Genomic DNA, 25,932 nt, shown 5'->3' on the forward strand with positions numbered 1-25,932 from the left:
AGACCCAAATCAGACGGCCATTAGCCTTATTTCTTTGATTTTCTTGACATTGATATTCTCCCACATTGCCACTGAAAGCAAAGTTATTGGCAAGAAACCTAGTCCGACGACGCACACATGCCGCATGAAGTCTCCATATGCTTTGATGATGGCTTCTCTGACCGCACTAAGCATGGGGTATCTTAGCTGATTCATGAGGCTTCCATATATAAGCTTGGCCGAGGACTTAGCATCTGGAGGGAGGTATTTCTCTAATGCCTTGGGCATATAGTACGTATACATGCCCGTGGCGATCGTTTGTCCCACAGCAGCGCCCAACTCTGTGAAAAGGCTGAACAGTGCGAGTGTTGCTGCTACATCAGAATGGTCAGTTGCCGTCATAACTGCCATTGGACCACATATTCCCATTATCCCGCCGGGAAGAGATAACATGACTTGATTCAATATGATATGCCATAGCTTTTTCTTTGGCTGGCGGGTTAATATCGTCAACCCCGTAGCTAGAAGGTCAAAGGTAACAGCGATAAGAGCCAACTTCGTGTACTTTCCATTGATACGAATGAAACTATGTTGGTCAGCACGATGTATTGGTGTTCAAAGATTAGTTCCTTACATTCCAGCAAATATAGCGAAGAAGCACGCCCCAATGATGTAGATGTTGCACACGTATCCCGCTCCTGACACAGTGAGGTTGTAAACCACTTGGATGTAGGAAATGAAGTAAGAATCTAGACAGCTACATTGGATGAGCACTAGGGCTAGAGGTAGACGCTTGGAGATGGGAATCCTGCTCACAAAAAGCTGATGAATAGCGTTCCCCCGGCTAGACATCCTCCTAGTACAGTCGAATTCAGCAGGCTGTGGAATGGTACTGTGCAGATCTGAGAAAGAAACTTTTCCCACATCACAAAAACAGGGAATAAACAAATGCCGAAACCAAGCATGAACGGCAGTTGAGGGGTCGTCGAAGATGTTTGGGACATTATCCCAAGGCTGAACGGTAATAGGAGCATCACAAATGTCACGCCAAGCAGAATAGCACCGATAACTAATAATGGAGTCAGTCTCTTTAAGCTTGCAACGGGAGAGTGATTCACACCATCAGACTCTACCAAATATATCTGAGCCAACTTCCATCGTGCTCGATGACTTGTCTTAGGTTCATGTGCCGCACCTGCCACTCTTTGACGGCGTCCGAAGAGAATTATGGATGCTGGCATGCAGACCACGGGCAGAAAGATTGCAAAAAGTCCATACGCCCAGCGCCAGGTGCCACGTTCATGGAACCTCTGTGCAGCCACAGGGCCCACGAATGCATTGATGAGGTGTGGGAGGGTGCTGGTCGCGAAAATCCAAGCTCGGTTCTTGATAGAAGATATATCCGCCATAGCAACCAGGAGGACGTACGATATTGCGTCATAGCCAACCCAGCATAAAGTCTAATTTTTCGGGTTAAGTCAATAAAGTAAGTATGAGGCATGTCAACTAACCTGTGCTACCATGAAGACTTCCACGGTTTTAGACGTTGCCGCCATGATTAAACCTGAGAATACTTAGCAGATTCTTCAACGATCGTGATATGTCATACCAGTTATTGTTATAATGACAATTGCTGTGAATAATTCAACGCGTCCCCAAATATCACTTCCTCTGGACATAGGCAACTTGATTACCGCACCGATGATACTGGAAATAAGGCCATTGGTTGCGGTCAATGGATGCTTGTCAAAGGTACTCATGGTGTGAGCAATGAGGTGATTGCTGATTTGTTGTTGAAGAGAAGTGACAAAAAAGAGGAGAAATATACTACAAATGTTAGGCCTCTACCAGGTACGCTCATCACAGGGATCAACCACCTACCTGATGTATGCCAAAGCCAAACGTCTCTGGCTCCACGGTACATTTTGATGCCCTTGGTTGTGTGGTCGGCCTTGTGTAGTCTCATGAAAGGAATTACCGCCGTCAAATTGGTTGGAGGCGGGCTTTGCCGTTCCTGGTGGTGCTGCACCGTGATGCGCGTATGGAGACCCTGCTTCTAGGCCGATGGGCGAGGCCTCTGGGATCTCCGGAATATCGGAGAGTCCTTGACGATACACGCGCATAGCGAATGCTGGGTGCTAGGAATGCTCGATCAATGCTTTTCCGTCGACGCAGAGGAAGTTGGGACGATCACCGGTTACGACAAGGAGACAGCGGTAGTAACAAGGAGATATCTATATCACTCAAAAGTAGGAGTCATAGAGGCACAGACACGTTCTGGGGGGTAGCGTATAGCGTTCGACCTGTCTGGATACTAATAATGAAATGGCTTGAGAGAGAATGCAAAGTATATCCAAGACCGAGACTTGTTGTGGTGCATTGCAAGCAGCCGGGCAGGAATGGAAGGCGCCTTCCTAAAGAAGACTATACACGGTCACCTGACAAAGAAAGTAGGCCGGCATCTTTCGTTCACTCCAAGTCTGAATCATGAATTATGTTAACACAGCAAAAGACAGATAAGTGAGAGCTTCATTATTGGTCTAGTTCACTATTTCCTTGTATAGCTAATACCATGCTACCGCTGATGCAAGAGCAGACATACACAAATCATGTCCGAAGCAACCTGGAACATACGCTTTCATGATGTCGCCGTTCACATAAGCACATCTTGTTGTAGTGGATCGCAATTATTGGCCACACACATCATAAGTACTATAAAAGCCCTCGGTGCAGTGACATGAGGAATGACCAGTTCATCGTGTCAGCGTAATACATCACAGGGAAATCAGATGTCCCTCGGATTACCACTATGTCCATTGAGCTGTAACATTTTCCTCCACCGAGAGGTACCAGTTCGTTGATACGAAGTATCTTCTTCCTTCTGTGTCTCAAAAGTACAACGGGGTCGCCAACGGTTGCAGAGCGGGATCTCATACATAGAGGAAACGGATTTCCAGCCACGAGACAAAATGAATATGTTCCCCATGCAGATAATTGCTGGCGGGCCCACTGCGGATCTTTGTAGTTGATGAGCCGATAAAATATGTAGCCCGTCTAACTTCATTTGGTGTTTCTGAAAGCAGGCTGATGCTCCATGGTCTGGGAGATGAACCCTCTGAGCGCTGCCCATCGGTTTGATGTTGAGGTTGAGTTCGATTCTGTCACTGTTGTCTTAGGGCTATCCTTTTGTGGTTTCGGGACGTTGTGTTCAAGACTGGTCATCTGCGCCATGTTTTTCATGAATCGGCTTCGCTCGAATTGCTCCATTTTCTCTTTCCTTTTCATAGCCCCCGGGCGGTGTTTTAATGTCTTGTGTTTTATGATATGGGCTTGGTTAATATCCTCAGACGCGTTCTTATCGTCGGCATCGGGAAGGGCATCGGCGAGGGAATCGAGGCTGGCGACAAGCTTTTTTGACGGCCGTCGACGCTTGACTGTCTTCTTTTGAGACTTCGCCACCTTTGAAATGAAAGTTGAGTGCTTGATCAGGCGCTTGTCCTTTTTCGTTGTGCGAAAGTCATCTTCAAACAAGCTGTGATTGACCGAGGGTATCGTGCCTCGGCCGCTAGATGCCTTGCGGTTTGCTGGACGAACGGGCGCCTTACAAAGGAAGTCAGCATGATATATTGCGATGATCGATTTGCCACACTTCGATTGCATACCATTGTGAACAATTTAGAAAACTGGAAATTCAGAACGCACGTGTCAGTCGTATAAAAAAATTTCATGTGTTGCAGCGACTAGTAACGGCAGAAAAAAAAATGAAGTGGCTGAGGCGGGGACGGTTTCCCGAGCAAACCAGGCAAAAAGGCATGTGACGTCGATTGCATTGGCTGGAGGAACAGTTCCTTTCGCAAGTCAACAAATCCAGGCCTAACACCAGCGACAAACCAGGAACTGTGATATCATCGCAATTTATGAATTACTACAAGTGCGCGTCACATGCCACCACTGTAAAATTCTCTTTTAAATCTTCTTCTTATCTCTCCAGAGGCCCCTCCAAGCGATCCCTGGCCACCACTGCCCCCTTATTAACCGCCTCTGCGTCGCGACCCCTCCGTGATACCTCAAGGCCTCTAGGCAAGAAAGAACAACCCCGGTTCCTAAACCCTCAAAATTACGCCAAAATGTTGCTGTCTACGAACTCCAAGAAACATAAAGTGACCGTTGTTGGGTCTGGTAACTGGTGAGTGCAGCGCTTTCCAGCCACATCGGTTTTGCATCAAAAAAGATTTCCCGTCTAACTTTGTCCGTTAGGGGCACTGCAATCTCGAAAATTGTCGCCGAGAATACGTTACAGCACAGTGACATATTCCAAGAAACAGTAGAGATGTGGGTGTTTGAGGAAAAGGTGGAAGTGCCGAAGGATTCGAAGCACTACAGTGCCTCCGACCCTCTCTGCCAAGGCACTCAAAATTTAACGGAGCTCATCAACAAGTACAATGAGAACGTGAAATACCTCCCGGGAGTCCCTCTCCCCAAGAACCTTCATGCGAATCCGTCGTTGGAAGACGCTGTCAGAGACTCCTCGATCCTGATCTTCAACCTCCCACACCAATTCATTATCCGCATCTGCGACCAGCTCCAAGGGAAGATATTGCCTTATGCTCGAGGCATATCCTGCATCAAGGGTGTTGACGTACAAGAAAGCGGGGTTAGTCTGTTTTCCGAAACCATTGGCAAGAAACTAGGAATCTACTGCGGCGCCCTCTCTGGTGCCAATATAGCGAACGAGGTGGCTAAAGAGCTCTGGTGTGAAACCACCATCGGCTACGACCCTCCTCCCCTTGACTCCAAGGCCCCTACGCCCGCTGGCGGCACACCCTCTCAATCACAGGTAGACATCGTCTCTTTCGAACACAAGGATACCTCTGGTCAATATTCTAAAGTGAAACTTCGGCCTCTACCTATCGACTACCCACCGATCGACCACGGCCTTTTCAAGGCACTGTTCCATCGCCCTTATTTCCATGTACGAGTTGTGAGCGATGTAGCTGGTGTTTCTCTCGGAGGAGCCCTCAAGAACATCATTGCCGTCGCAGCCGGCTTCGTGGACGGTTTGGGATGGGGTGATAATGCGAAGGCTGCAGTCATGCGTGTCGGTTTGTTGGAGATGGTGAAGTTTGGTACTCAATTCTTCGCCAACTCGATCGATACAAGGACGTTCACCGAGGAGAGCGCCGGTGTTGCCGACCTCATCACTAGCTGTAGCGGCGGGCGAAACTTCCGTTGCGCAAAGCTCAGCGTTCAGCGCAAGGCTCCCATTGAGGAAATCGAAAAGCAAGAACTCAACGGCCAGAAGCTCCAAGGTACCCTGACCGCCATCGAAGTCAACAAGTTTTTGAAGAATCAAGGCGTGGAGAATGAATATCCATTGTTTACTGGGGTTTATCGTAAGTCCCAAGGCTCCAAACGATCGCTCCTGGCAGGGTTTTTCCATTCAGCTGACCTCAAAATAGGCATCCTACAGGGCGAAATGAAGGTGGAGGAAATCCCCAAATGCCTCGAGTGTTGATTGCAGTTGTCAAAAGTGATTATCTGGCGGGGTCTCTGCCAGCAATGGCATTGTTTTGGTCCTTCGGCATTTTGGCTATTTCCCCCTATTACCTACCTAGGTAGTGGGTGGTTGGAGTTTGGGGGTTTTCTAGATACATTCGAATAGAACCTCGGGGAGGAAGAGACTAGGAGAGGCAGATATTGAATTATATACTGATAGAACGAATAGACATGCACGATGATAATATAATGTGTGAGTTTCTTTCTTTTTTTTCCCTCTTTGCTTCGTGCCTCAGGCGTGCCAGTTAGGTGCCTGGGCATGTGTGATGATGTCATGCGCGGTCTGGCCCCGCGGGCAGTTGCGGCCTGGGGAATCCGTCCATCACGCGGGGAGGACCTCTGACCAAGGTTGTGCTGCAGAGCTACCACTGTCAAGCCAGCCAGTCAACTCTTCATCTAATGACCCAATTGCTTTAAATTTACTTGATTTCCCTCGACTTCACATGTTTGCGCAACTTCTCTCCACTCGACCGTAGCCATTAACTCCCACGAGCTCCCGCGAGCGCTATTCTCCCATTACAAGAATGGGTTCTACACGCCAGGTCTATCTTCTGCCTCTGAAAGATGATGGTACACCCGATGTACCGGGCGGTTATATCTATCTGCCTCCTCCGACATCCCCCGCGTACTTGTTGCGCTTCGTGATTGAAGGCACAAGCTCTATCTGTAGGGAGGGCAGCTTGTGGGTGAACATACCGGAAGAAGGCGCAGCTTTTGCTCGATCAAGCTTCCGTCAATTCAGGTTAGTTGGGTGGAATTTCATTATGCTGTTCAATGAAAGATGCTCAATTTCAGTCATAGTCTTCAACCGGACTTCAACAAGGATATTCACATCGATGTGCCCATAACCCAGGCGGGTGCGTTCGCCTTTTATACGACCTACTCGCCGCTTCCGAATTTCACCGCTTCGAATCTACCTTCGCCAAAGCAGGAAAAGACTGGCCTCCACTATGTCGACGTGTCACCATCATTGGCTCTGCGAGGCGTGAACCTACCCTTGGATGCGCTTTCCATATTTTCAGTTATATCTAAATTCATGGGAAAGTACCCAACAGACTGGGACAATCATTTACGCGGTATATCGCTACGAAACTACAACATGATTCATTTTACACCACTGATGAAACGAGGTACATCCAATTCACCATACAGCATCTACAATCAACTAGAATTCGACACAGCCTCGTTCCCTAACGGAGAGAAGGATGTCGCAGAGCTAGTCAAAAGGATGGACCAGGAATACGGTCTGTTGGCAATGACCGACGTTGTGTGGAATCATACAGCGAACAACAGCAGGTGGTTGGAAGAGCACCCGGAAGCTGGATACAATATCCAAACAGCACCATGGCTAGAAGCTGCTCTAGAACTCGATAATGCACTGCTCAAGTATGGTAATGGCCTGGAAAGCCTCGGTTTGCCCACCGAGTTTCGCAGTGTTGACGATCTCTTGAAGGTTATGAGCGGGATGCACAAGCATGTCATTGACGAAATCAAGCTGTGGCAATTCTACGTTATAGACGTGAAAGAAAACACTAGCCGAATCGTAGAGGAGTGGACAAAGAGTTCAGAGCCAGTAGAGCTCATTGTTGATGTTAAATCATGGAGTCTAAAGCAAAAAGCAGACTTCATTCGCCAACATGGTCTTCCGGGAACATCTCGACTTCTCGGGAGGTTCTCCAGAACTGTGGATAAGAAGGTGGCCTCACGCTTGCTTATTTCTCTATTTGGGCCGAAAAGCACAAGCTCGACAGACACATCTACGGTTGAAGCAGGACTAACACAAATCCTTGACGAAGTTAATCTCCCCTTCTATAAGGAGTATGACTCGGATGTTACAGTAATATTAGATCAAATATTCAACCGGATCAAATACGTTAGGATCGATGAACATGGGCCCAAACTAGGGCCGGTCACCATGTCCAGTCCACTGGTTGAAACATATTTTACCAGACTACCTGTCAATGAGACCACCAAGCGTCACGATTCTCGATCGCTAGCATTGGTCAACAACGGTTGGATATGGAATGCCGATGCTATGAAAGACAATGCTGGGCCAGACTCTCGGGCCTATCTCCGCCGAGAAGTTATTGTATGGGGAGACTGTGTGAAGCTGAGGTACGGCTCATCTCCTGAGGATAATCCATTTCTCTGGGACTATATGGCCAAATACACACGGCTTATGGCGAAGTACTTCTCTGGTTTTCGAATTGACAATTGCCACTCCACTCCGTTGCCCGTGGCCGAGTATCTCCTTGATGAGGCACGTAAAGTCAGGCCAAATTTGGCTGTCTTCGCTGAGCTCTTCACAGGGTCTGAAGAAACTGACTACGTCTTTGTCAAACGTCTCGGTCTTAGTGCGCTTATTAGAGAAGCGATGCAAGCGTGGAGTACCACTGAAGTTAGCCGGCTAGTACATCGACACGGGGGACGACCGATTGGAAGCTTCGAGTTAGATCTTCCAACAGGGTCTTCTGGGACATCAAAGGAAGGAGAAATTGTCGTCCATATTCGTCAGAGTCCTGTCCACGCCTTGTTTATGGATTGCACACATGATAACGAAGTTCCGGCTCAAAAAAGAGATGCAAGAGATACATTGCCCAATGCTGCACTTGTCGCAATGTGTGCTTCTGCAACTGGAAGTGTTATGGGATATGACGAAATATATCCCAAACTTATTGACCTCGTCTCTGAGACACGTCTGTATTCATCCAAATTCTCTGAGAGTGCTTCGATTGAAGTGGGTCCGGGTGAAGGTGGCATTGGTGGAATCAAGAGACTTCTAAACCAGCTTCATACCAAAATGGGTAAAGAAGGATACGACGAAACTCATATTCATCACGACGGGGAATATATTACCGTTCATAGAGTGCACCCAAAGACAAGAAAAGGTGTCTTCTTGATTGCGCATACCGCATTCCCTGGGTACGGAAATGGAAATGGTTCTCTTGCGTCGACTCATATAACCGGTACTCATGCAAAGCTTATTGGAAGCTATAAGCTGGAAGTGGATAATAGTGAAGAGTCACGAAGCAATGCCTTAGAAGACAAAACTTCTCTACGAGGCCTACCTAGCAGGGTGGTTAGTATTGAAGGTGCTTCTGTCAAAATCGAAGGAAATGACTCTAGTATATCTGTGACAGAGAGCTTGGTCCCTGGATCCATCGCCCTACTTGAGACGTGGATCCCAAGTGCTGAACACGCAGATGGTTTGGATAATTACATAACTAGCGGTGCAGATGAGGCTTTCTCAAAGCTTGATCTGATCGATCTCAACTTCTTCTTGTATAAATGCGAAGCCGAAGAAAGGGATTCTAGTGACGGTAAGGATGGGGTTTACAACATTCCTAATCATGGACCCCTGGTTTATGCTGGCCTTCAGGGCTGGTGGAGTCTCCTTGAGACGATAATTAGATATAATGAATTAGCACATCCACTTTGTGACCATTTACGCCAGGGTCAGTGGGCTTTGGATTATATTGTGGGCCGCTTGGAAAGAGCGGTTAGTCAAGACATCTATATTCGTCTGGATTCCGCAGCATCATGGCTACGAAAACGCTTCGATGTTGTCAGGACATTGCCCAGCTTTCTGCTTCCGCGATACTTTGCCATTATTGTGCAAAGTGCATTCACGGCAGCATGGCGACGGGGTATTCAATTATTCAGCGAGAATATTCAGCATGGACAACAGTTCATCCATCAGCTAGCAATGGTTAGTGTGCAGCAGGTTGGCTACGTCAAGTCGGCATCGGTGTGGCCGACCAAGAACGTCCCTAGCCTTGCTGCTGGTCTTCCACATTTTGCCGTGGACTGGGCACGATGCTGGGGTCGTGACGTTTTTATCTCTCTTCGCGGCTTGCTTCTCTGCACCGGCCGCTTTGATGAAGCTAAAGAGCATATATTTGGCTTTGCCAGCGTTCTCAAACATGGAATGATTCCTAACCTTCTTAGCAGCGGAAAACTTCCTCGGTACAACTCTCGAGACTCGGTCTGGTTTTTCTTACAAGCAATCCAAGATTATACAAAGATGGTCCCCAATGGCATACACATTTTAGACGAAAAGATCCCTCGGCGATTTTTGCCTTATGATGATACTTGGTTTCCACATGATGACCCAAGAGCATATTCCAAAACCTCAACGATTAGAGAAATTATCCAGGAAGTTTTCCAAAGACATGCATCGGGACTTAGTTTCAGAGAGTACAATGCTGGGCCAGCGCTTGATGTTCAAATGAAATCACAGGGCTTCCAGATAGACGTCAAGGTTGATTGGGAAACCGGCATTATATTTGGCGGCAGTCAGTTCAACTGCGGCACGTGGATGGATAAGATGGGTGAAAGTGAGAAGGCCGGCAGTAAAGGCTTTCCGGGAACTCCGCGAGATGGGGCGGCAATAGAAATCACTGGTCTATGCTATAGTGCTTTGCAATGGGTCGAAAAGCTTCGTGCAGACGGAAAATACGAGTATGAGGGCGTTGACATCGGAGAAGGCAAATCTATCGCGTTCGCGGAATGGGCATCGCGAATCAAAAAGAACTTTGAACGATGCTACTACATACCTCTTGATAGTAAAGATGACGACAAATACGACATCGATTCCTCTATCGTCAACCGACGAGGAATATACAAAGACCTCTACAAGTCCGGCAAACCCTACGAAGACTACCAACTCCGGGCCAACTTTCCAATTTCCATGACCGTCGCACCTGATCTCTTCAATCCCGACCATGCTCTTCATTGTCTCTCAGTGGCCGACTCTGTGATACTAGGCCCTACAGGTGTCGCTACCCTCGATCCATCAGACTTCAACTATCGGCCCAACTACAACAATTCAGAAGACTCGACCGACTTCACAACCTCAAAGGGTAGGAATTATCACCAAGGACCCGAATGGCTCTGGCCTCGGGGTTACTTTTTGAGAGCTCTGTTGCATTTCGACTTGTTGCGTCGAAAAACCGCACATGAGCGCACGGAGACCTTCCAGCAGATCACTAGGAGACTAGAGGGGTGCAAAGTAGCCCTCAAAGAAAGCCCATGGAAAGGCTTGACAGAGTTGACAAATCAGAATGGGGCTTATTGTGCAGATTCGGTATGTAACTTTTGAAAATAACCAGTGCTTTGCCCTTCTTTCCCCCACTCATAGTTTTACTAACTTCCTGGGTATATAGTCTCCCACCCAGGCATGGTCAGCAGGATGCCTTCTTGATGTCTACTACGACGCTTCGAAAGTAACTTCTCATTAGAACAGGGGAGAGGACTAGCTGGATCGTGCACCATGTTTAGCCGGTGTTCAGGTTCACAGTGAAAGAAGAGCTATATACACGCATCGAAAAGAAGCTCGCATAAATATCACTTCCTTAATTATAATTATTGTCATCATTACTATTCATGTTTCTCGTGTTCGGAACGAATGTACCTAGGTATTTGTTGTTTCAATTTTTGGAATATATAATATGAAAACTATGGCATGACACTACACAGCATCGCTAACTAGGTGCACCCATATGGGCCTTGTTCTCCTATAATAGCTCGGGAGAATTCGCGGAAGCACGTTCAATTGCTTGCTATTCTACCTGCCTAGATACTTAGGTACGACGTAACTTGGAATGAGAAATCTGGATAATGTATACGAAACAAAAGTTGATTGTAAGAATGCTTGCATTGGCTGTTATGGCCAATAGGGTATATAGATACGTAAGATACTGTATATAACTTTATACAGTTTTATTGTGCCTTGTCTAGCAATCGCCGTAGATAAATACAGATAATCAAGACATATGCAACGCTTGCTTTGAAATAACAATAAAAGAAAAAGAAAAAGAAAGCGACAGTGAAATAACCCAAGATCTAATTTTTGCCTTCTTTCGAAATCCACGATAGCCGTAAAATGAATACACAATATGTTGTATGTATACCAAAGTGAAAAGTCTATCATTAACGCCAGCGCCCAGCAGAGGGCTTAGGTGAGGATGTGGACCAGACGGTGAAAAACTTTCTGATTTCCTGAGGATCGTAAGATGCAATATCATGGAATTCCGCGGTATCACAACTGTCGTCAAGGTCGCAGCCGGGCGTAGATGGTGCCGTTGCAGCACGGTTCGGGGGTGTCCATAGACCTTCTCGAGCGCCGAGTTCGGGGATTTTCAGATCCATAATGCACGCCGCAAATGACTGGCGATGGCTGTTTCTGCCGATTGATGCAGTTGTTCGCCTTGATGGCGAAGTCAGAGATGTTGTAGATGACGATACCTCAAAACCATCTACACCGCAGTCGTTATTGGTAGAAAGGGTATTGTTGTCCTTCCATACACTCAGGAGCTTCCGATCAAATGCCGCCGGTTGACTCAAGTGTTTCCGCTTGCGTGTAGCCTCGACGGGTAGTGGTGACAAAAGGCCGGATTCCGCGCGATTCTTAAACGATGCAGATCCGATGCTACCGTCCGAGGAAACATTGAAGGATTTGACAGCAACATCAGCAGCCGGTCTTGTCTTGGATGTGTGTGTATCAATGTCAAAAATACGAGCTTCACCAGATGAACCAAACGCCCAAACGCGGACTCCACCACTCGATGTCTGAACTGAAAAATCAACGACCTTATCCATGCGTCCAATTTCCTTGCCATAGATCTTCAAAGGCCAGAGCATGGCTGTTGGTCGATAACTGACTCGCAACAAGAACTCCCAATCGCCATTCTGATTTTGTGCCAGACTGCCACGTCGTTTCGAATTACGTTCATTATCCAGAAACCAATCTCGTGCCAAATCACTATCGCCCATCACATTATCACCCTGTAGTTCTCGTTCCCGTCGAAGAACATTATACACGTCGACAGGTACAGTGTAGAGCACGAGACGATCTTGGTAAGCAGCCACGATGCGGAGGCCCCAGCTCAAGTCTGACCCCACGGCAAAAACTGTAGGAATGCGTTCTTCCTTTGACTCGAGGCCGTCCGAAGGTGGTATACAGATCATGGCCCGTGTCAAATTCGTCGGACCACCGATTGGTGCATCAGAGCCAATACAAAGAAGACCGGTGACAGGCTCAATAAACAGAATATGCAAGCCATCATTAACCGGCATTGCGCGGTAATGATGACAATGTGTTGCTTTTACTAGACTCAAGCGGCCATTCTTGCGTGGAGTCCAATGCGTGAATGAATTGACTCGAGAAGACAGATGAAATTGGCAAATGACGTCCTCTCCGTTGGCCGCGCGATAGCACTGACATCCAGAGGCACCTGGGCCAGCCAGGGATGATATCAAGCGTAATTTGGAAGCCTCGTCTATCTCCACACGACTTGGCAAAAAATGTAAAACTTCTGCTGGTTGCGATAGAGGGAACAATTTCCTAGAGTCTTCCTGTGTCTTTTCATCCACCCAATGCAATTCAATACCGGATCCGCATCCAAATGCCACGCAACGACGGCCAGGACAGATTGACACGCTGCGAGGAGGATCCTCCAAAGAGCAGATATCGTGGAAATATTTCCTCGGTGCCCTCGTCAAGCGATTCATTACGCGACAAGAGGAAACGGAACGAGAGGTCAAAGTTGGCCGCCTATCTGGGTTCAAAGCATGCTCAATTATTGCGCTAGAGACTATGACTTCGCGGAATTCGCTGATATTTTGAACCTGATCTGTCGAAAGCTGCTCTGTAGTCGAGGAGCCTTGGTGTAAAAGAGGTGACGCGTGTTCCGTTGGTAGATGTACGGGAACTCCTTTAATATCACAAATCATACCAACCCTTCCTCGTAATAATGCGGCAATCACAAACTTTGGTGTGCTAGTATCAATGGCCGCTGACAATACTTCGTACGGGCATCCAATGCTTGACACAGGTAAGATGTCTAGATCATTGTCTCGTAGTATTGCTTCCGCCGTTCTGGAGTCGGATAAACGACAAGGTAGAGTATCACCACTGTTTCGATTCCCAAGATAGTACACGTAGATCATACATCCCGTAGCAATGAGTACATAGTGACCACAAACACTGACACTGAACTTGATGGAACGAGAGAAGGCCGGATCTCGAAGTGCAGCTGTCAGTCTTGGTGCAGAGCCGGTAAACATATCGCGTGACAAGCCCGGCGATTCCTTTGGCAAAGATTCACGCGATAATTGTCCGAAATCCACCATTCCAGTTGGTAAAAATCCGCTCTTCTCGACATTCACTTTTCGGCCAGATAAGACACACTCGGTTGCGAAACGCTTGCTCAGTCGCCAGACCAAACTTTGCTCCACGCCGTTGGCAGGCCGATACGTTTGACAGTCTCGCCGCCATGCATCCCACCAACCGGCCCTCTTTAACATGCTCTCGAGAAGAGCTTGCTGTAAACTGGCACGCATCCATTGCGAGCATGTTCGCCTAGCATTGTCAAAATCTCGTGGGCTTAGCAAGCCATAAATCTGATCCAATATCTCCGGGGGTGCGCGATTTGCCGCTGGAATTTGTTCTGTGTGTATATGAGTAGCGGCACGGTTACTTTGCCACTCCGATTCGGAAGAGGGTGTTTGACTTCGCGACAAATCGAGACTAGAACTACCTGGGCTCGACGTATCATTCTCAGAGGAAGCCGTATCTTCGGAAATGCAAGGCGAGGACGAAAGGTATTCTCTCAAATTGTGATCCTTGGAATGTGAAGTGGGAGTGGCTGAGCGGTGATCGGATGCATTCAGGGCAATAATATCTGATGTGCCATCTATAGAATGTGGCTCTGTGGCGAATTCGGGGAAAGGTTCTGTTGCTAGATCCCAGTTATCCGACCAACGTGAGGGTTTCTGGGGTAGTGTGTTGGAATGAGTTTGGCCGCTGGACGCTGTCCACCAAAGAGGCGCCATTGGCGCACCGTGAATATTGCTCGACATGGTGGGATATTATGGTTATATTATGTATGCAGAAAACGCATATGTCGACTTTCGTAGGAAGTCTCGCCGATGTATATATATGCTATATTTAGTACAACCGATCAGAACTTGAGACGATTTGAGTTCGTGACAATCGTAGCGAACCGGGTCGAAAAAGGAGCTTTCGGGGTTCGAGAGAGTGGCGTTCAGGTTGTGTCTTTTGAATAGGGATCGAATTTGATAGTATGCAGACAACAATTGATGCCGAAACTATTCGAAAAATGAACTACCCATTTAACCAGGCGAGGACACAACGACTAGGAAAAGGGGCCAGCTGTGAGCTGTCTTCTGCATTTCCGGGTCAAAGTCAATGCGACTTTCTGTCTTTCAAGCCTTTTCCCCTGTCCAGAGACGCACTGACAAGCTACCAAAATCAGCAGGTCACGCGCAACATATCCCGGGAGATGGCTTATTGATTTTAGTCGGTGGCGCCACAGGACAATCAATCCCGAATCCAACAGCTGTGTTGGCAGGAAACGCAAATCGAAGTAAGACTACGAAGAAATAAAGAAATGGCGGAGAACAACAGCTGCAGCGAGCAAGTGCTGGATGTATTTAAACCTCTCGGTGCGATCAGTATGCAGCGAGCGCCGCTTACATGATGAGCAGCCAATCCGATTTAGGTCGAGTGCAGCGTCCTGACGAGCGGCCCATAAAACGGGTAATTAGGCCTGCAAGTGGACCCATCGCAGCGAGCAAGGTGGTTCTCCCCATGGTCTCTGACTGGCCGGGGGGATTCACGATGGTGAAGGACATGTCAAAGACCATGGTCCGGCTGACGTCGATACAGTGAGCCAACATGCAGAAAAAAACTGGGGACGATGGAAGAAGGCCAATACATATCAGACGCTAGCTCAAGCTCACTGGCGACCCAGAGACGAGGCGGACCCGCGCTAGAAAACGAAGCCGAGAGTCGGAAAAGAAAAGCATATTCTGGCATCTGCGAAGATCCACTCTTGATACGGTGCAGATGCTAGTAGTGATCGGAAGACTGAAGGCTGAAGGAATGAGAGAGTTGTGTGCGTGAGTTGAGAGAGTTGAGAGAGTTCGGATAGACCGAGCTGTTTCAAGTGAAGGCGAGGAAGGAAGGAGGCGAGACCGCCGCCCGGCGGCAGTCGCGCATCTAGAAGATTGCCTAATTAATCAGGCCAGCCAATCGCTGCTGACCGCCCGGCGCTAGGGCCAGTGTGATCTCATCTCTCTCTCACACCTCTTAATCTTACTACGTACGGCGTATCCCTTTGTCTGCACGGGATAACTCTTTTTCTTCCCTTTGCTCATCCCGAAATGAAATTTACCTTTTCACAAAGCCCAGTCTAGACTCTCTCCATGCGAGGGCGCGTGGAGTGTTGTAAGACACCCGAGGAATGCGGCCAACCGTTCAAGCCTGACGCCGAATGCAGACGAGACGCCCGAGTCTATTATTCATATACAGCAACACCTCGATTGCTGGCAACCCATTGCTGATTTTGCAAGCGAACAACGAGCCCACTGCATACAGACGTACTCCGCATAGAAAACTCGCAGATCATTGCGGATCTCACCTCAGCGCGGAGGGCGGGCGGAGTGCGGGCAGAGCAGTACAGTAAGCAAGCGGCGAGCTGACGGGCCTGAAACCTAGAAGGCTAAAGCATCTTGCGCTAGAGGAGCTTTGCATGAATCCCTGCCAAAAGCCGCAGTAGCGCACGCCCGGTGGGTACCCCCCGTGTTGGGTTTCTGGCGTATGGCGATAGCCAACGCATGCGCCTAAGCTAGAGCTTGAACGCCATCATGCACTCGCAGTCGGTCGGTCACAGCACTCGACTCGTCTGAGAAATTAATAATATCTTCGCACAGGCCTTATCGATTAGCAACTTAATGCATATCGACAAGCCATTTGGCATCTCAATTCTACATCTATTGGACTACGTGACTGGCATCCGGGAAACGATTCCATGTCTGTCCATCATGCACCCTTTTTTTGTATCTGGAATGTGACATGTGCAGCTGAAACCCGGGCAAATCCGAAATAAGACATATACCGAGGTTTTCTGCCCTCAACGTATCCAACAAACGATATTGCCACTCCGTCCAACAAGGAAACAAGCAAGGACCCCAACGAGAGGTATGCCACATGCATGATGAGATAGTGTACATTCCGCAACCTCGCGTGCATCCCCAGCCACGCCGACCCAGGAATGTCTGTTTTTCGTCCCACCTGCAAGGCAGCATGCGATTGATGCCCTTGCGTTTTTAAACTACTACGGTAATTAGAAGCCACTTCGTAGGATTCACGTCTCGTAGCAACGCTTCTTTTCTTGCTTTCAATGTGATCGAGCGGATATCGTCGAGGTAGGACAAGAATGCGACATGCTCGTGGCGTGTACCATGTGGATGGCACATAACTGTCCAAACTTTACATGGTAATAGATCACCTCCACTAAATTTTTTTCTAGCACCAGGTGCGGAATAAAATAAATTCTATTAAAGCTAAAGGGAAATTGGATTTCCTAGGTATCCACACTCATCAAAAAGAAGTATCTAATATATATACTCATGAAACGAATGGCACGTTAGTGGTATCTCAGAAATGTGATAAAAGAAAAATCGTGAATAGAGCAAACGTTCAAAGCAACAAGTTGAGACGACTCAGGCGTGACGTATCAATTGACGATAGAGAGGGTGCGGAAGGACAAGGAAAGGGAAGGGAAAAGAGGAGAGAGGTGTTAGGGTCTTGTTGTACATTGTGGATTCATGTAGAAGCGTGTTCTATATATGATTAGGAGCCAGATAGGTTAGCTATTCTAACTCAATGACCATCACACGCTAACAATATTGGCGTCATCATCAAACGCACTGGGACGAATCACAATAGAGCCGTCACTGCGCGGAATCCACGCCCCGTCAAGAGGGATGGTGAGGTTTGGATTGACATATTTCTTTAACCGGAGTCCGATTTCGCGGCCTCCAATGAGGACGGGGAAAGAATCTCTGTCGAGACCGGACGGAGGCGACAGCAGAAGCGAAGAACTCAAGGATTCGCCGGAGTTGTTATCACTGCTCTGATCAGCTCGGTCTTTGTCGATGCTTCGTAAAGCGATGAATTTCATCAGAGGCTCGTAGGTGTGGGCGAAAAAATACGTGAACCACACCGTGGCTGCCAACAGAGGGACAAGGAGGAGGGATCTGGTGATTGCGCGTCGAAGTGCAAGGACACCGATCATCGCAATTTGGAACACCACCAAGCCCATGAAGATGCGGCTGCAAATCATTGGCCATGCTCGACCCGTTGAGTGTTGCTGGTGATCCATGGCATAGAGTAGCTGATACTTGTATATGAAATGGCCCAGGAAGAAATACACCAGTCCACAGAAACAGATCAGCCATGAGCTGGGAAACACGCTGTATACGACGCAGATCATGAAGATAAAAATCGTCTGGGGTATCGAGAAGCCGTAGCTGAATTTGGGTGGCGTTGACAGCTCCGCATATTCACGGGGCGTTTTTGCATGCAGAGCATGCACCGGGTACATGGCAACGCTTCCAAATTCTAATAACCGGAAAGGAAACAAGCCAAGCCCTTGAAGGATAATTAGATTAATGTAAAAGCGAGAAAGGCCTTCCAAGGATGTTGCCAGAGCGAATGCAATGGTCGTTGCATCTTTAAACGCGTTTTGCAGTTGCTGGAAAATACCGTAGAAACTAGATGCGGAACCGAGCACTGTGAAGAGGAAGAATAGGTTGAAAAATGTGAAGAAGAAATTTTTCGATATGACTGACAATTCCAGGTCTCCTCGAGAAGTCATTCCCTGGTAACTTGAAAGCCCTGTCCAACACCAGCCATTTTTAGAGATCAGCGACTTCAAATAAGAAATTGGTTGTAACTTACAGCTATACAAGTAGGGAACCGCAACCGTCAACAGAGACAGAGTGAGGGTTGGCAAACCAGTCTGCACAAGGGATGCAAAGATTGGATTCTGTGCAAGTAGATCCGCAAGCCCAGGAATGGCTTTGTGGAGCGTATTCAAATCCAAAAGAGACGCAATGGGAACCAAGAGGACAGACCAGAAAATAGTCAAAAAGCTGATAACCACCGTGATAAGCCATGATCGAGTAGTTCTCCTTGACCGTGGGAGGTACGTGTTTTCCCAAACAACGTCCGCTGGAGCAGGAGCAAGAGTTGCCACCAACTGCCTAGGATTGGGATCAATGATAGTCTGCACAACCATCTGACATGCAGAGATCGATTCCATCGTGACAAAAGCCAGATCGGTAGCTGGGTAGTCCTTCTGGCGGGCGGCGATGATCCTTTCGTCGATTCGGCGCAGCTTTTCTTCAAAGTAATCGATCGAATCAACAGTCTTGTATCGTAGGTTGAATGGACCATACCAAATTCGAGTGGTAGGTCGCTCATTACCGACACTACTAACACGAACCCTCCCATCCTCGCTCCCTAGAAGTTGCGAATGCTCCGTAGTCGCTTCAGACAGTATGCTAGCTGACCTAGGACGCGACGCCCGGATTAAGGGTAGTGTATCGTTATATCTCCTTCTTTGCTTGTAGCCAAGATGTCTGGTCCATGCACGTTCTAACTGCTTGAGAATTTTCTTTCGTTCATCCATCAATAAATCCAGCTCATGCCACTGGCGGCACAGAGTCACGGCCTCAACTTTCCCAATATCCAATTTCTCAATGATCTCTTGAATCCTCTCTTCAGAGCGCATCTCTGGAGGAACGCCCGACAATCTAATTGTGCGATCAGTTGTTGACGTCTGGCTTCCAAGGTATTTCTGTCGCGTTCGGATAATCTTGTTGGTTTCTTGAATGAGCAGGTAGATGGCGATGCCAGTAAATATGTAAGGGAAAAAGACATATATCCATAGGTAAGTGGGGTCAGTCTTGAGAGTCTTATCCCGGTCTCCAGCAAGCAGAGCTCTCGTGAATAGAGCCAGGTCGTTATCGTTACGGTCATCATCGTCGTCGTTGTCCCAGCCTGGAATCCCCCACCGACCAGCATATTTCAGATGTAATGGCATGATTATCAGAGTAGCGAGGACGAAGGTAGCTGAAAGAAATTTCATGGCAAATTTGAAGAATGAGAGAAGCTAAAGCCAGAAACTTGTATTAGCATGATTTTCCAGGCGGTTTTAGCGATCATTCCTGTTCAGCACATACAACATAGGCATCCAGTCCGGCAGATTCCAGAACCTCATCATCAGTAATTTTATACACCACTGGAATCCATCCAAAGAGACTGTCAGGCAGCTCAGGTAGGAAGGAGGCTGCATTGCGTCTTTTCCTTCTCGCGGCATAGAGCTCTGTCCATTTGGGCCGAAGAAGCTGTATGAAAATCCGGTTAGATACTCTGGACACGAGAAGGGAAAAGAAAAGTATATGCGACGCACACAAAATGATATAAAAGCACTTAGACCCAAAGTGACGCTAAGAACCAACTGCGTTGCCAAATCTCGACCCCCTCTTGCTTGGCTTGACCAGTCAATCGTATGATTGCCTGGGATTGTGGAGGTTTGCATTGTCGCAAGCTGAACTGACGTCGCGAAGCCGCCGGTAGACGTCATGTCGATCGACTGCGGTCTGTTTTCTAGGGACCGTTCAAGAAATCGCTGTTCGCTGTGAGCAAGGCATATGTGTATGATTCTGTTATCTCTTCCGCGCGTGAACAACGGTCGTTTCCCAATGGCCGCGGTAGTCCCCTAGTTGAAAGAAGCAACACGCAGACAGCAAAAAAGATTAATCCAAAGGAGAGTATTAAATATAATTATCGCATCGGCAGCACCAGCAAGTTGCAAACCGGTGAAGCTGCTGTCTTGTTGATTTGCACGACGTCGAGTTGGGCTTATTTCCTTTCCTTTTGTTTGCGCTATGACGAAAGCACATGTTTGCCTCAGGCTCTAGGCTTGTTTGGGGCTAGCGCAGTCCGTTGCTGTCTCCTGCTTACTAAGAACTGAAGGCGTTTCGGGGACGCACTGCCGGAATGAAAGTAAATCCGAGGCAATCACGGGACTGTCATCACGTGATGTCCCGATTAGGCCATTTCCTACCTCGACGTCCAAGCACCGCAACGCTCTCTCGCTCGTTCGCTGGGTGGGGTCATGTGATTTTTACCCTCCCTTTCATTCCGGCATTTATCGGTGATATACAATTCCGACCGGCTGTGAGTTCTTCCAAGTATTAAATTGCATCCATTACCCATCCGTCAATTTCACCCTTGTGTACTCTTTCCTAGAAATCAAATTCATTCCTCAAATTTCAAGTTTTGAACACCCGCAGGGAAAAACGATACAAATTTTTAGAGTTTTATGCTCTCTCTTGCAATAGAAATACGAAAAAACATATTAATTTTTGATGAGAAACTTCACTTTCTTATTTTGCTTTGACCCATCACTCATTATTGAGCAACGCCTTTTCCACTGACAGGATGCAGTTTCTGGCGTTGTCGAGCAGCTTGTGCCAGTCTCTCAAGGACCAACTCGGTATCTTCCCAGCCAATGCAGGCGTCTGTGACGCTAACGCCGTACTTGAGGCCGGCCTTGCCCTCTGGAGGTACCTTCTGGTTTCCTATAGCCCAAGTCAGCGAATGTGACATTGTTGTACGAACAGTGGTTAATGAAGACTTCCTGACTTACCTTCATTGATGTTGCTCTCGATCATGACTCCCATGATAGCTTGCTCGCCAGCAGCAATCTGCTCCGCCAGAACATCGGCCACCTTAGGCTGGTTCTTGTGGTTTTTCAATGAGTTTCCATGCGAGCAGTCTACCATGATTCGCGGTCGAAGGCCCTTCTCGGTAAGCTTCGCTTTCGCTTCAGCGATGCTCTGTGCATCGTAATTCGTGCCCTTGGTACCGCCACGCAAGATCACAAAGCAGTCGTCGTTACCGTCCGTTCCTACAATGGCCACAACACCGGGTTTTGTGACGGACAAGAAGTGATGGGGATGCTTGACGGCACCAATGGCATCGATGGCAACGCCCAACGATCCGTCAGTTCCGTTCTTGAATCCCACGGGAAAGGACAATCCTGACGCGAGTTCACGATGAACCTGTGATTCTGTGGTACGAGCGCCAACGGCACCGAGGGACAAGCAGTCGGCAGTATACTGAGGAGAGATGGTATCCAGCATCTCGCTGGCAATCGGCATGCCCTTGCTGGTCAAGTCGACGAAGAGCTGGCGGGATAGACGCAGGCCTTTGTTGATCTTGAAGCTGCCATCCATATCTGGGTCATTAATCAGACCCTTCCAGCCAACTGTCGTGCGGGGCTTCTCTAGGTAAGAGCGCATGACGATGAGCAGCGAGTCTTTGTGTTTTTCGCGAAGCTCTACCAAGCGATCGCAGTATTCTAGGGCCATTGCGGGGTCGTGAATTGAGCAGGGGCCGATAATTACAAGGAGACGGTTCAGAGGATCGGTGCCTTGGACTACAGCAGCCGCATCTCTACGACCTTGCAAAACGGTCTCCCTGGAGACTTCGGTAAGCGCAATCTCATGTTGAAGCAGGTTTGGAGGTGTGAGAGGGTTGTATCCGCGAACTGTTCACTCGGCTGTTAGCTGCCCATTCATGCGGTAGGGTAAATAAATGGGATAAAATTTTGAACGAGCGTACTTCGGTGGTCTTCGATGTTGCGGTCATTCCCCAGGTTGGGGTTATCTATGAAGAACTATTGATCGGTGGGTTAGTAAATGTATCCTGTAATCCATACTCTGCAATCCAGCGTGGAGAGTGAGGTATATATACGTTAGACTCTTGACTCACCGGCATTGTGCAGAAAGTGGACAAATGCGGGGAGACAAGTCGGCTTCGCAATTGGACAAGCTGGCTGGAACTTGGAAGGGGAAGTGAAAGTGAGCTCGACAAGAATTGGCTCTTTAAGTTTTGGTTGCGCAAGAACAGATAGATAAATTCAAAAGATTTTGAGCGAGAGTTTCGGAGGGAAACCGGTGATTATTCTCGGCGCCTCCCACGTGATATGGATGTGCTCCTTGTGTTGCAGAGATGGTATGTGACTCATAGCTCACATAACTTAGTTAACCAACAACGTTCTAACACCACGACTGCTTAACCAAGGTTGAATTATCAGTCGCGTCACTTCATTCTTTGTGATTGCGACGAAACATTTTTACGCATTAATTGGTGGTATTCGAATCGACGACTTCCTACCGAGGTATATAAATATATATACATTATAGGGATATAAAGTGTATCCCCTAGGTATCAACACTGCTACTCGTCGAACCCCTATTTGTACTATTTTGATTCTGCTGCATGTACACTTATGGAATCATGGCTAGCATTCGTCGCATGTCGAAAATAGTAGGCTACTAACAAATATTCATTTCATCCGCATCGATCACAAAAATGCGCACTCCGGCGTCGATTATCATCGTTCTCATCACACTATGACTGGTTCCAAAATCTACGAGCTCTACAGCTTTTGTAGAAGCATATCAATCACCTTCTGCCGTTCAATTACGTCCCTCTGCAGCTCAGTGACGTATTCGCTTTTGATAGCTTCGACCTTTTCCTGGTGTAACTTGACGGTATCTGCAGTCGCTTTGGCTAGTTTTGCTTCGAGATTTGGCTTGGCTTCGGTTGGAATGCTATTCAAAAAGTCGCCGTTCTGTTCATCGAGTGAACCTGTTAATTTCTAGGAATTACTTTTTAGTCAAGGGCCTTTCCTCGCCAAAGGACAACATGTCAATCACTTACCTGATTCTCGACCAATAATTGAGCGGCGAAGCTTCTCATGCTTTGTACGCTTTGGGGGGCCAATGGAGCACGATCCTTTGCTCCCATCTGTCCCTGTCCGTTCATGGCCACAGCTTCTTTTGAAACAAGGCCTTCAGCAACGCTAGGTTTCAGAGTGATAGCAGTATCAGGGACCACCGCCGGAGGAGAACTTTGGCCAGCTTTCTTGCTGGTATTACCATTCACTGTCTGTAGAGCGCCGGTCTCCTCCCGCGTAGTCTGAGGTTTCTTCGGAGAATCAACATTTTTGTCGATCACAACTTGTTTGGATGAGGCGCTTGCTGGTCTTCCAGGGCTATCTTGTGCTTTGCTGGAACTTTGACGAGTGCGCTTCAAGGCGGGAAAGAGGGGAGCGTCGCTGTCGCTTTGCTCATTTCCAGCAGTAGGCTCTATAGGAGAGCTATGGAGTCTCTTGCGAGAGGTGCCATCCTGGATTGACCGCGTAGTAGTCGGGGTCTCTTGCTGAGCTACGCTCGTTCCTGCTCCTGGATTTTCTATAACTGGTTAACTCATGATTTGTGCCCTAGCAATTGTTTGTCCATACCAGTAGCCTGGCTGTTTGCAGGACTGCAGGGTTTCTGCGGCTCTGGTGCTGGCTGAGGGGTACTTGAAGCCTCACGACGGCGCGGCCTGAAGTTCTTAAAGGCCTGCAACAGCTCTGAAGCTGCCTGCTCTCTTGTTTGCCTTGAAGGAGCTACGGCAGGACTGCCATTCAACGAAGCCATTGGATCTTTAGGAAGCAAGCAGAGTACCAGTTCAGAGAGGGTGAGCAGAGAAGGCAAACAGAGAAGATGAGGAGCAGAGGTGAGTAGTAGAGATGGAAAGCAGAGGTGAGGGGAAAAGGTACTCTTTTCAGCAGAGAAAGAAGTGAAACAGAAGGTTGGAGCAAGTTACCGGCATGGCCCTCACTTGTAGGCCATGGTGCCTGAGGCTGCAAGATAGACATCGACAGGTTGGGTTCAGTGAGGTAGACCCGAAGCACTGTAAGATATCATAATATTTTACTTTGAAGGGCAATTGAGTTTGAATGAAATTGACACAAATCCAATGAAGCATTTGCCATATGCAATTTGTGCCATATTCAATATCAATTTTGAAATTCTCTTGTAAGAACCATTTCTCGTTTTTGAAGCAATAAAGCATCATCGTGATGAACAATTTGTCTTGTTTGCTTGGTGTTGAGAGCGGCAGCCAATGGGCGCTACTCCAGCTTATCTCCAGATAAGATTGATTAATGATTATGCTTCACTCATCCCTTGCAAAGACCGAACTTACAATGATACAAATGCCCATAAACAGAAACAATGACTCCCTCCAAGAGAAATCCACCTCTTCCACGCACGCCAGCAGACCGGCTACAGCTTGCTCGGAAGCCGTCGTCGGTAGATGCTGACCCCAAACTCTACGAGAACAGAGCGATCATATTGAAGACATCTCAAGATTCGAGTCAGAGTACAGTGCTCTATCTAGCGTACGGCTCGAACCTGTCCGTCGAAACGTTTCGCGGGAAGCGAGGCATCGAGCCTCTTTCGCAAGTCAACGTCTGCGTGCCGGAGCTGAAACTCACCTTTGATCTCGCCGGGATACCGTATATAGAACCATGTTTTTCGAGCACCCATTATCGGACGAACGACTCCACAGATACTCCGGACAAGTTATACTACGGTGGCAGTGATGATAAAAAGGACAATGGGGAGAAAGCTTCCTTCCTGCTTGATCCCGAATCTGCCCTCCTCTACGGGCAGAAAGACTACCATAAAGACCGATGGCACAAGCCCCTTGTCGGCGTCGTGTATGAAGTGACATTAGAAGATTACGCACACATTATCGCAACCGAGGGTGGAGGCAGTGGCTACGAGGACGTCGTCGTTTCCTGCTTCCCATTTCCGAAGGATTATAACCCGAACGATCCAACGCCAGATGTTCCCCAAACAGAGTCGTTTATGGCGCATACGCTTATATCACCACCCAATCCAGAAAACAAGGGGGCCAAAAAGAGCCATCTCATTCGACCAATCCCGTCTTATGCGCAGCCATCAGCGAGATATTTAAAGCTAATAATGGATGGCGCGGATGAGCTGGATTTCCCGCATGATTATCGTGCCTATTTAGCATCTATTCGGCCATATAGAGCCACTACTCTCGGGCAAAAGGTTGGACAAAAGATCTTTCTAACGATATGGTTGCCACTGGTAATGCTATTGCTGGCGCTGGCGCAGTTGTTTGCCGACGACGAAGGAATCACTCCCGACTGGCTCGCAAAGGCACAAGTCCAACTTCATGAAACTATATGGACAAGTTATGATGTGTTTTTTTGTAAGAGGTTTGGGGACGGGGAGAGGACGATTGGGGATGATTAAGTATAGATATAGGCGTTCTTGAACGATATCACGGAAATGAAATTGCAAGGAATTTGTGAATACTGAACTAATAATCGAATCATTTGACAAAGGAAATAATCTAAAGTCTCAGATCAAGCTAATTTTGTGTCTATGTATACAAAGGAGTACAGGATACACCCCCCCCACCCCCCCTGTGCAGCAGAGAGACATTGTTGTTGTTGTTCTTCTTTCTTTCTTGGCATTTCTGTTTGTCGTCCGGGTAAAACTTCAAAAAGAAAAAGAGGGTAAAAAAAGGCAGCACAGAAGATATCCAAACGTACAGATACAGGGCTCTTCAGAGTGGTAATCAGCTTAGCACCACTGTCGGGGGTAAGCGGGGGCGTAGCCCGTCATCCATCGAAAAAAGAA

The 25,932-nt window shown here is 47.8% G+C and overlaps 9 protein-coding genes across 9 annotated transcripts; 3 read left to right on the forward strand and 6 right to left on the reverse strand.

Annotated features, from left to right (window-relative positions):
• Positions 1-9: 9 nt before the first annotated feature.
• UA08_02421 (hypothetical protein) lies at positions 10-2,102 on the reverse strand (the record flags this gene model as incomplete). Its single annotated transcript, XM_020264461.1, has 7 exons — positions 10-565; positions 614-736; positions 796-1,048; positions 1,100-1,439; positions 1,491-1,543; positions 1,589-1,806; positions 1,861-2,102. The coding sequence occupies 7 exons, from the start codon at positions 2,100-2,102 to the stop codon at positions 10-12; spliced, it is 1,785 nt and encodes a 594-aa protein (XP_020122018.1).
• A 937-nt stretch (positions 2,103-3,039) lies between these two features.
• On the reverse strand, positions 3,040-3,644 carry UA08_02422 (hypothetical protein; the record flags this gene model as incomplete). The annotated part of the gene is made up of 2 exons (XM_020264462.1): positions 3,040-3,579; positions 3,642-3,644. The coding sequence occupies 2 exons, from the start codon at positions 3,642-3,644 to the stop codon at positions 3,040-3,042; spliced, it is 543 nt and encodes a 180-aa protein (XP_020122017.1).
• Positions 3,645-4,106: 462 nt separating this feature from the next.
• UA08_02423 (Glycerol-3-phosphate dehydrogenase) lies at positions 4,107-5,494 on the forward strand (the record flags this gene model as incomplete). Its single annotated transcript, XM_020264463.1, has 3 exons — positions 4,107-4,165; positions 4,237-5,372; positions 5,439-5,494. The coding sequence occupies 3 exons, from the start codon at positions 4,107-4,109 to the stop codon at positions 5,492-5,494; spliced, it is 1,251 nt and encodes a 416-aa protein (XP_020122020.1).
• Positions 5,495-6,059: 565 nt separating this feature from the next.
• Positions 6,060-10,775, forward strand: UA08_02424 (hypothetical protein; the record flags this gene model as incomplete). Its single annotated transcript, XM_020264464.1, has 3 exons — positions 6,060-6,277; positions 6,337-10,621; positions 10,701-10,775. 3 exons carry the CDS (start codon positions 6,060-6,062, stop codon positions 10,773-10,775), a joined length of 4,578 nt encoding a protein of 1,525 aa, XP_020122019.1.
• Positions 10,776-11,466: 691 nt separating this feature from the next.
• Positions 11,467-14,397, reverse strand: UA08_02425 (hypothetical protein; the record flags this gene model as incomplete). The annotated part of the gene is made up of 1 exon (XM_020264465.1): positions 11,467-14,397. The coding sequence occupies one exon, from the start codon at positions 14,395-14,397 to the stop codon at positions 11,467-11,469; it is 2,931 nt and encodes a 976-aa protein (XP_020122022.1).
• A 2,837-nt stretch (positions 14,398-17,234) lies between these two features.
• On the reverse strand, positions 17,235-19,994 carry UA08_02426 (hypothetical protein; the record flags this gene model as incomplete). Its single annotated transcript, XM_020264466.1, has 4 exons — positions 17,235-18,241; positions 18,305-19,520; positions 19,591-19,755; positions 19,821-19,994. 4 exons carry the CDS (start codon positions 19,992-19,994, stop codon positions 17,235-17,237), a joined length of 2,562 nt encoding a protein of 853 aa, XP_020122021.1.
• An 830-nt stretch (positions 19,995-20,824) lies between these two features.
• UA08_02427 (Phospho-2-dehydro-3-deoxyheptonate aldolase, phenylalanine-inhibited) lies at positions 20,825-22,195 on the reverse strand (the record flags this gene model as incomplete). The annotated part of the gene is made up of 4 exons (XM_020264467.1): positions 20,825-20,994; positions 21,063-21,965; positions 22,040-22,094; positions 22,190-22,195. 4 exons carry the CDS (start codon positions 22,193-22,195, stop codon positions 20,825-20,827), a joined length of 1,134 nt encoding a protein of 377 aa, XP_020122023.1.
• Positions 22,196-22,859: 664 nt separating this feature from the next.
• On the reverse strand, positions 22,860-23,907 carry UA08_02428 (hypothetical protein; the record flags this gene model as incomplete). The annotated part of the gene is made up of 3 exons (XM_020264468.1): positions 22,860-23,054; positions 23,144-23,676; positions 23,727-23,907. 3 exons carry the CDS (start codon positions 23,905-23,907, stop codon positions 22,860-22,862), a joined length of 909 nt encoding a protein of 302 aa, XP_020122497.1.
• Positions 23,908-24,486: 579 nt separating this feature from the next.
• Positions 24,487-25,542, forward strand: UA08_02429 (hypothetical protein; the record flags this gene model as incomplete). The annotated part of the gene is made up of 1 exon (XM_020264469.1): positions 24,487-25,542. One exon carries the CDS (start codon positions 24,487-24,489, stop codon positions 25,540-25,542), a length of 1,056 nt encoding a protein of 351 aa, XP_020122015.1.
• Between the last annotated feature and the right edge of the window lie 390 nt (positions 25,543-25,932).

The sequence above is a fragment of the Talaromyces atroroseus genome, assembly GCF_001907595.1.
Source record: "Talaromyces atroroseus strain IBT 11181 chromosome Unknown scaffold_2, whole genome shotgun sequence".
Taxonomy (NCBI): Eukaryota; Fungi; Ascomycota; class Eurotiomycetes; order Eurotiales; family Trichocomaceae; genus Talaromyces; species Talaromyces atroroseus.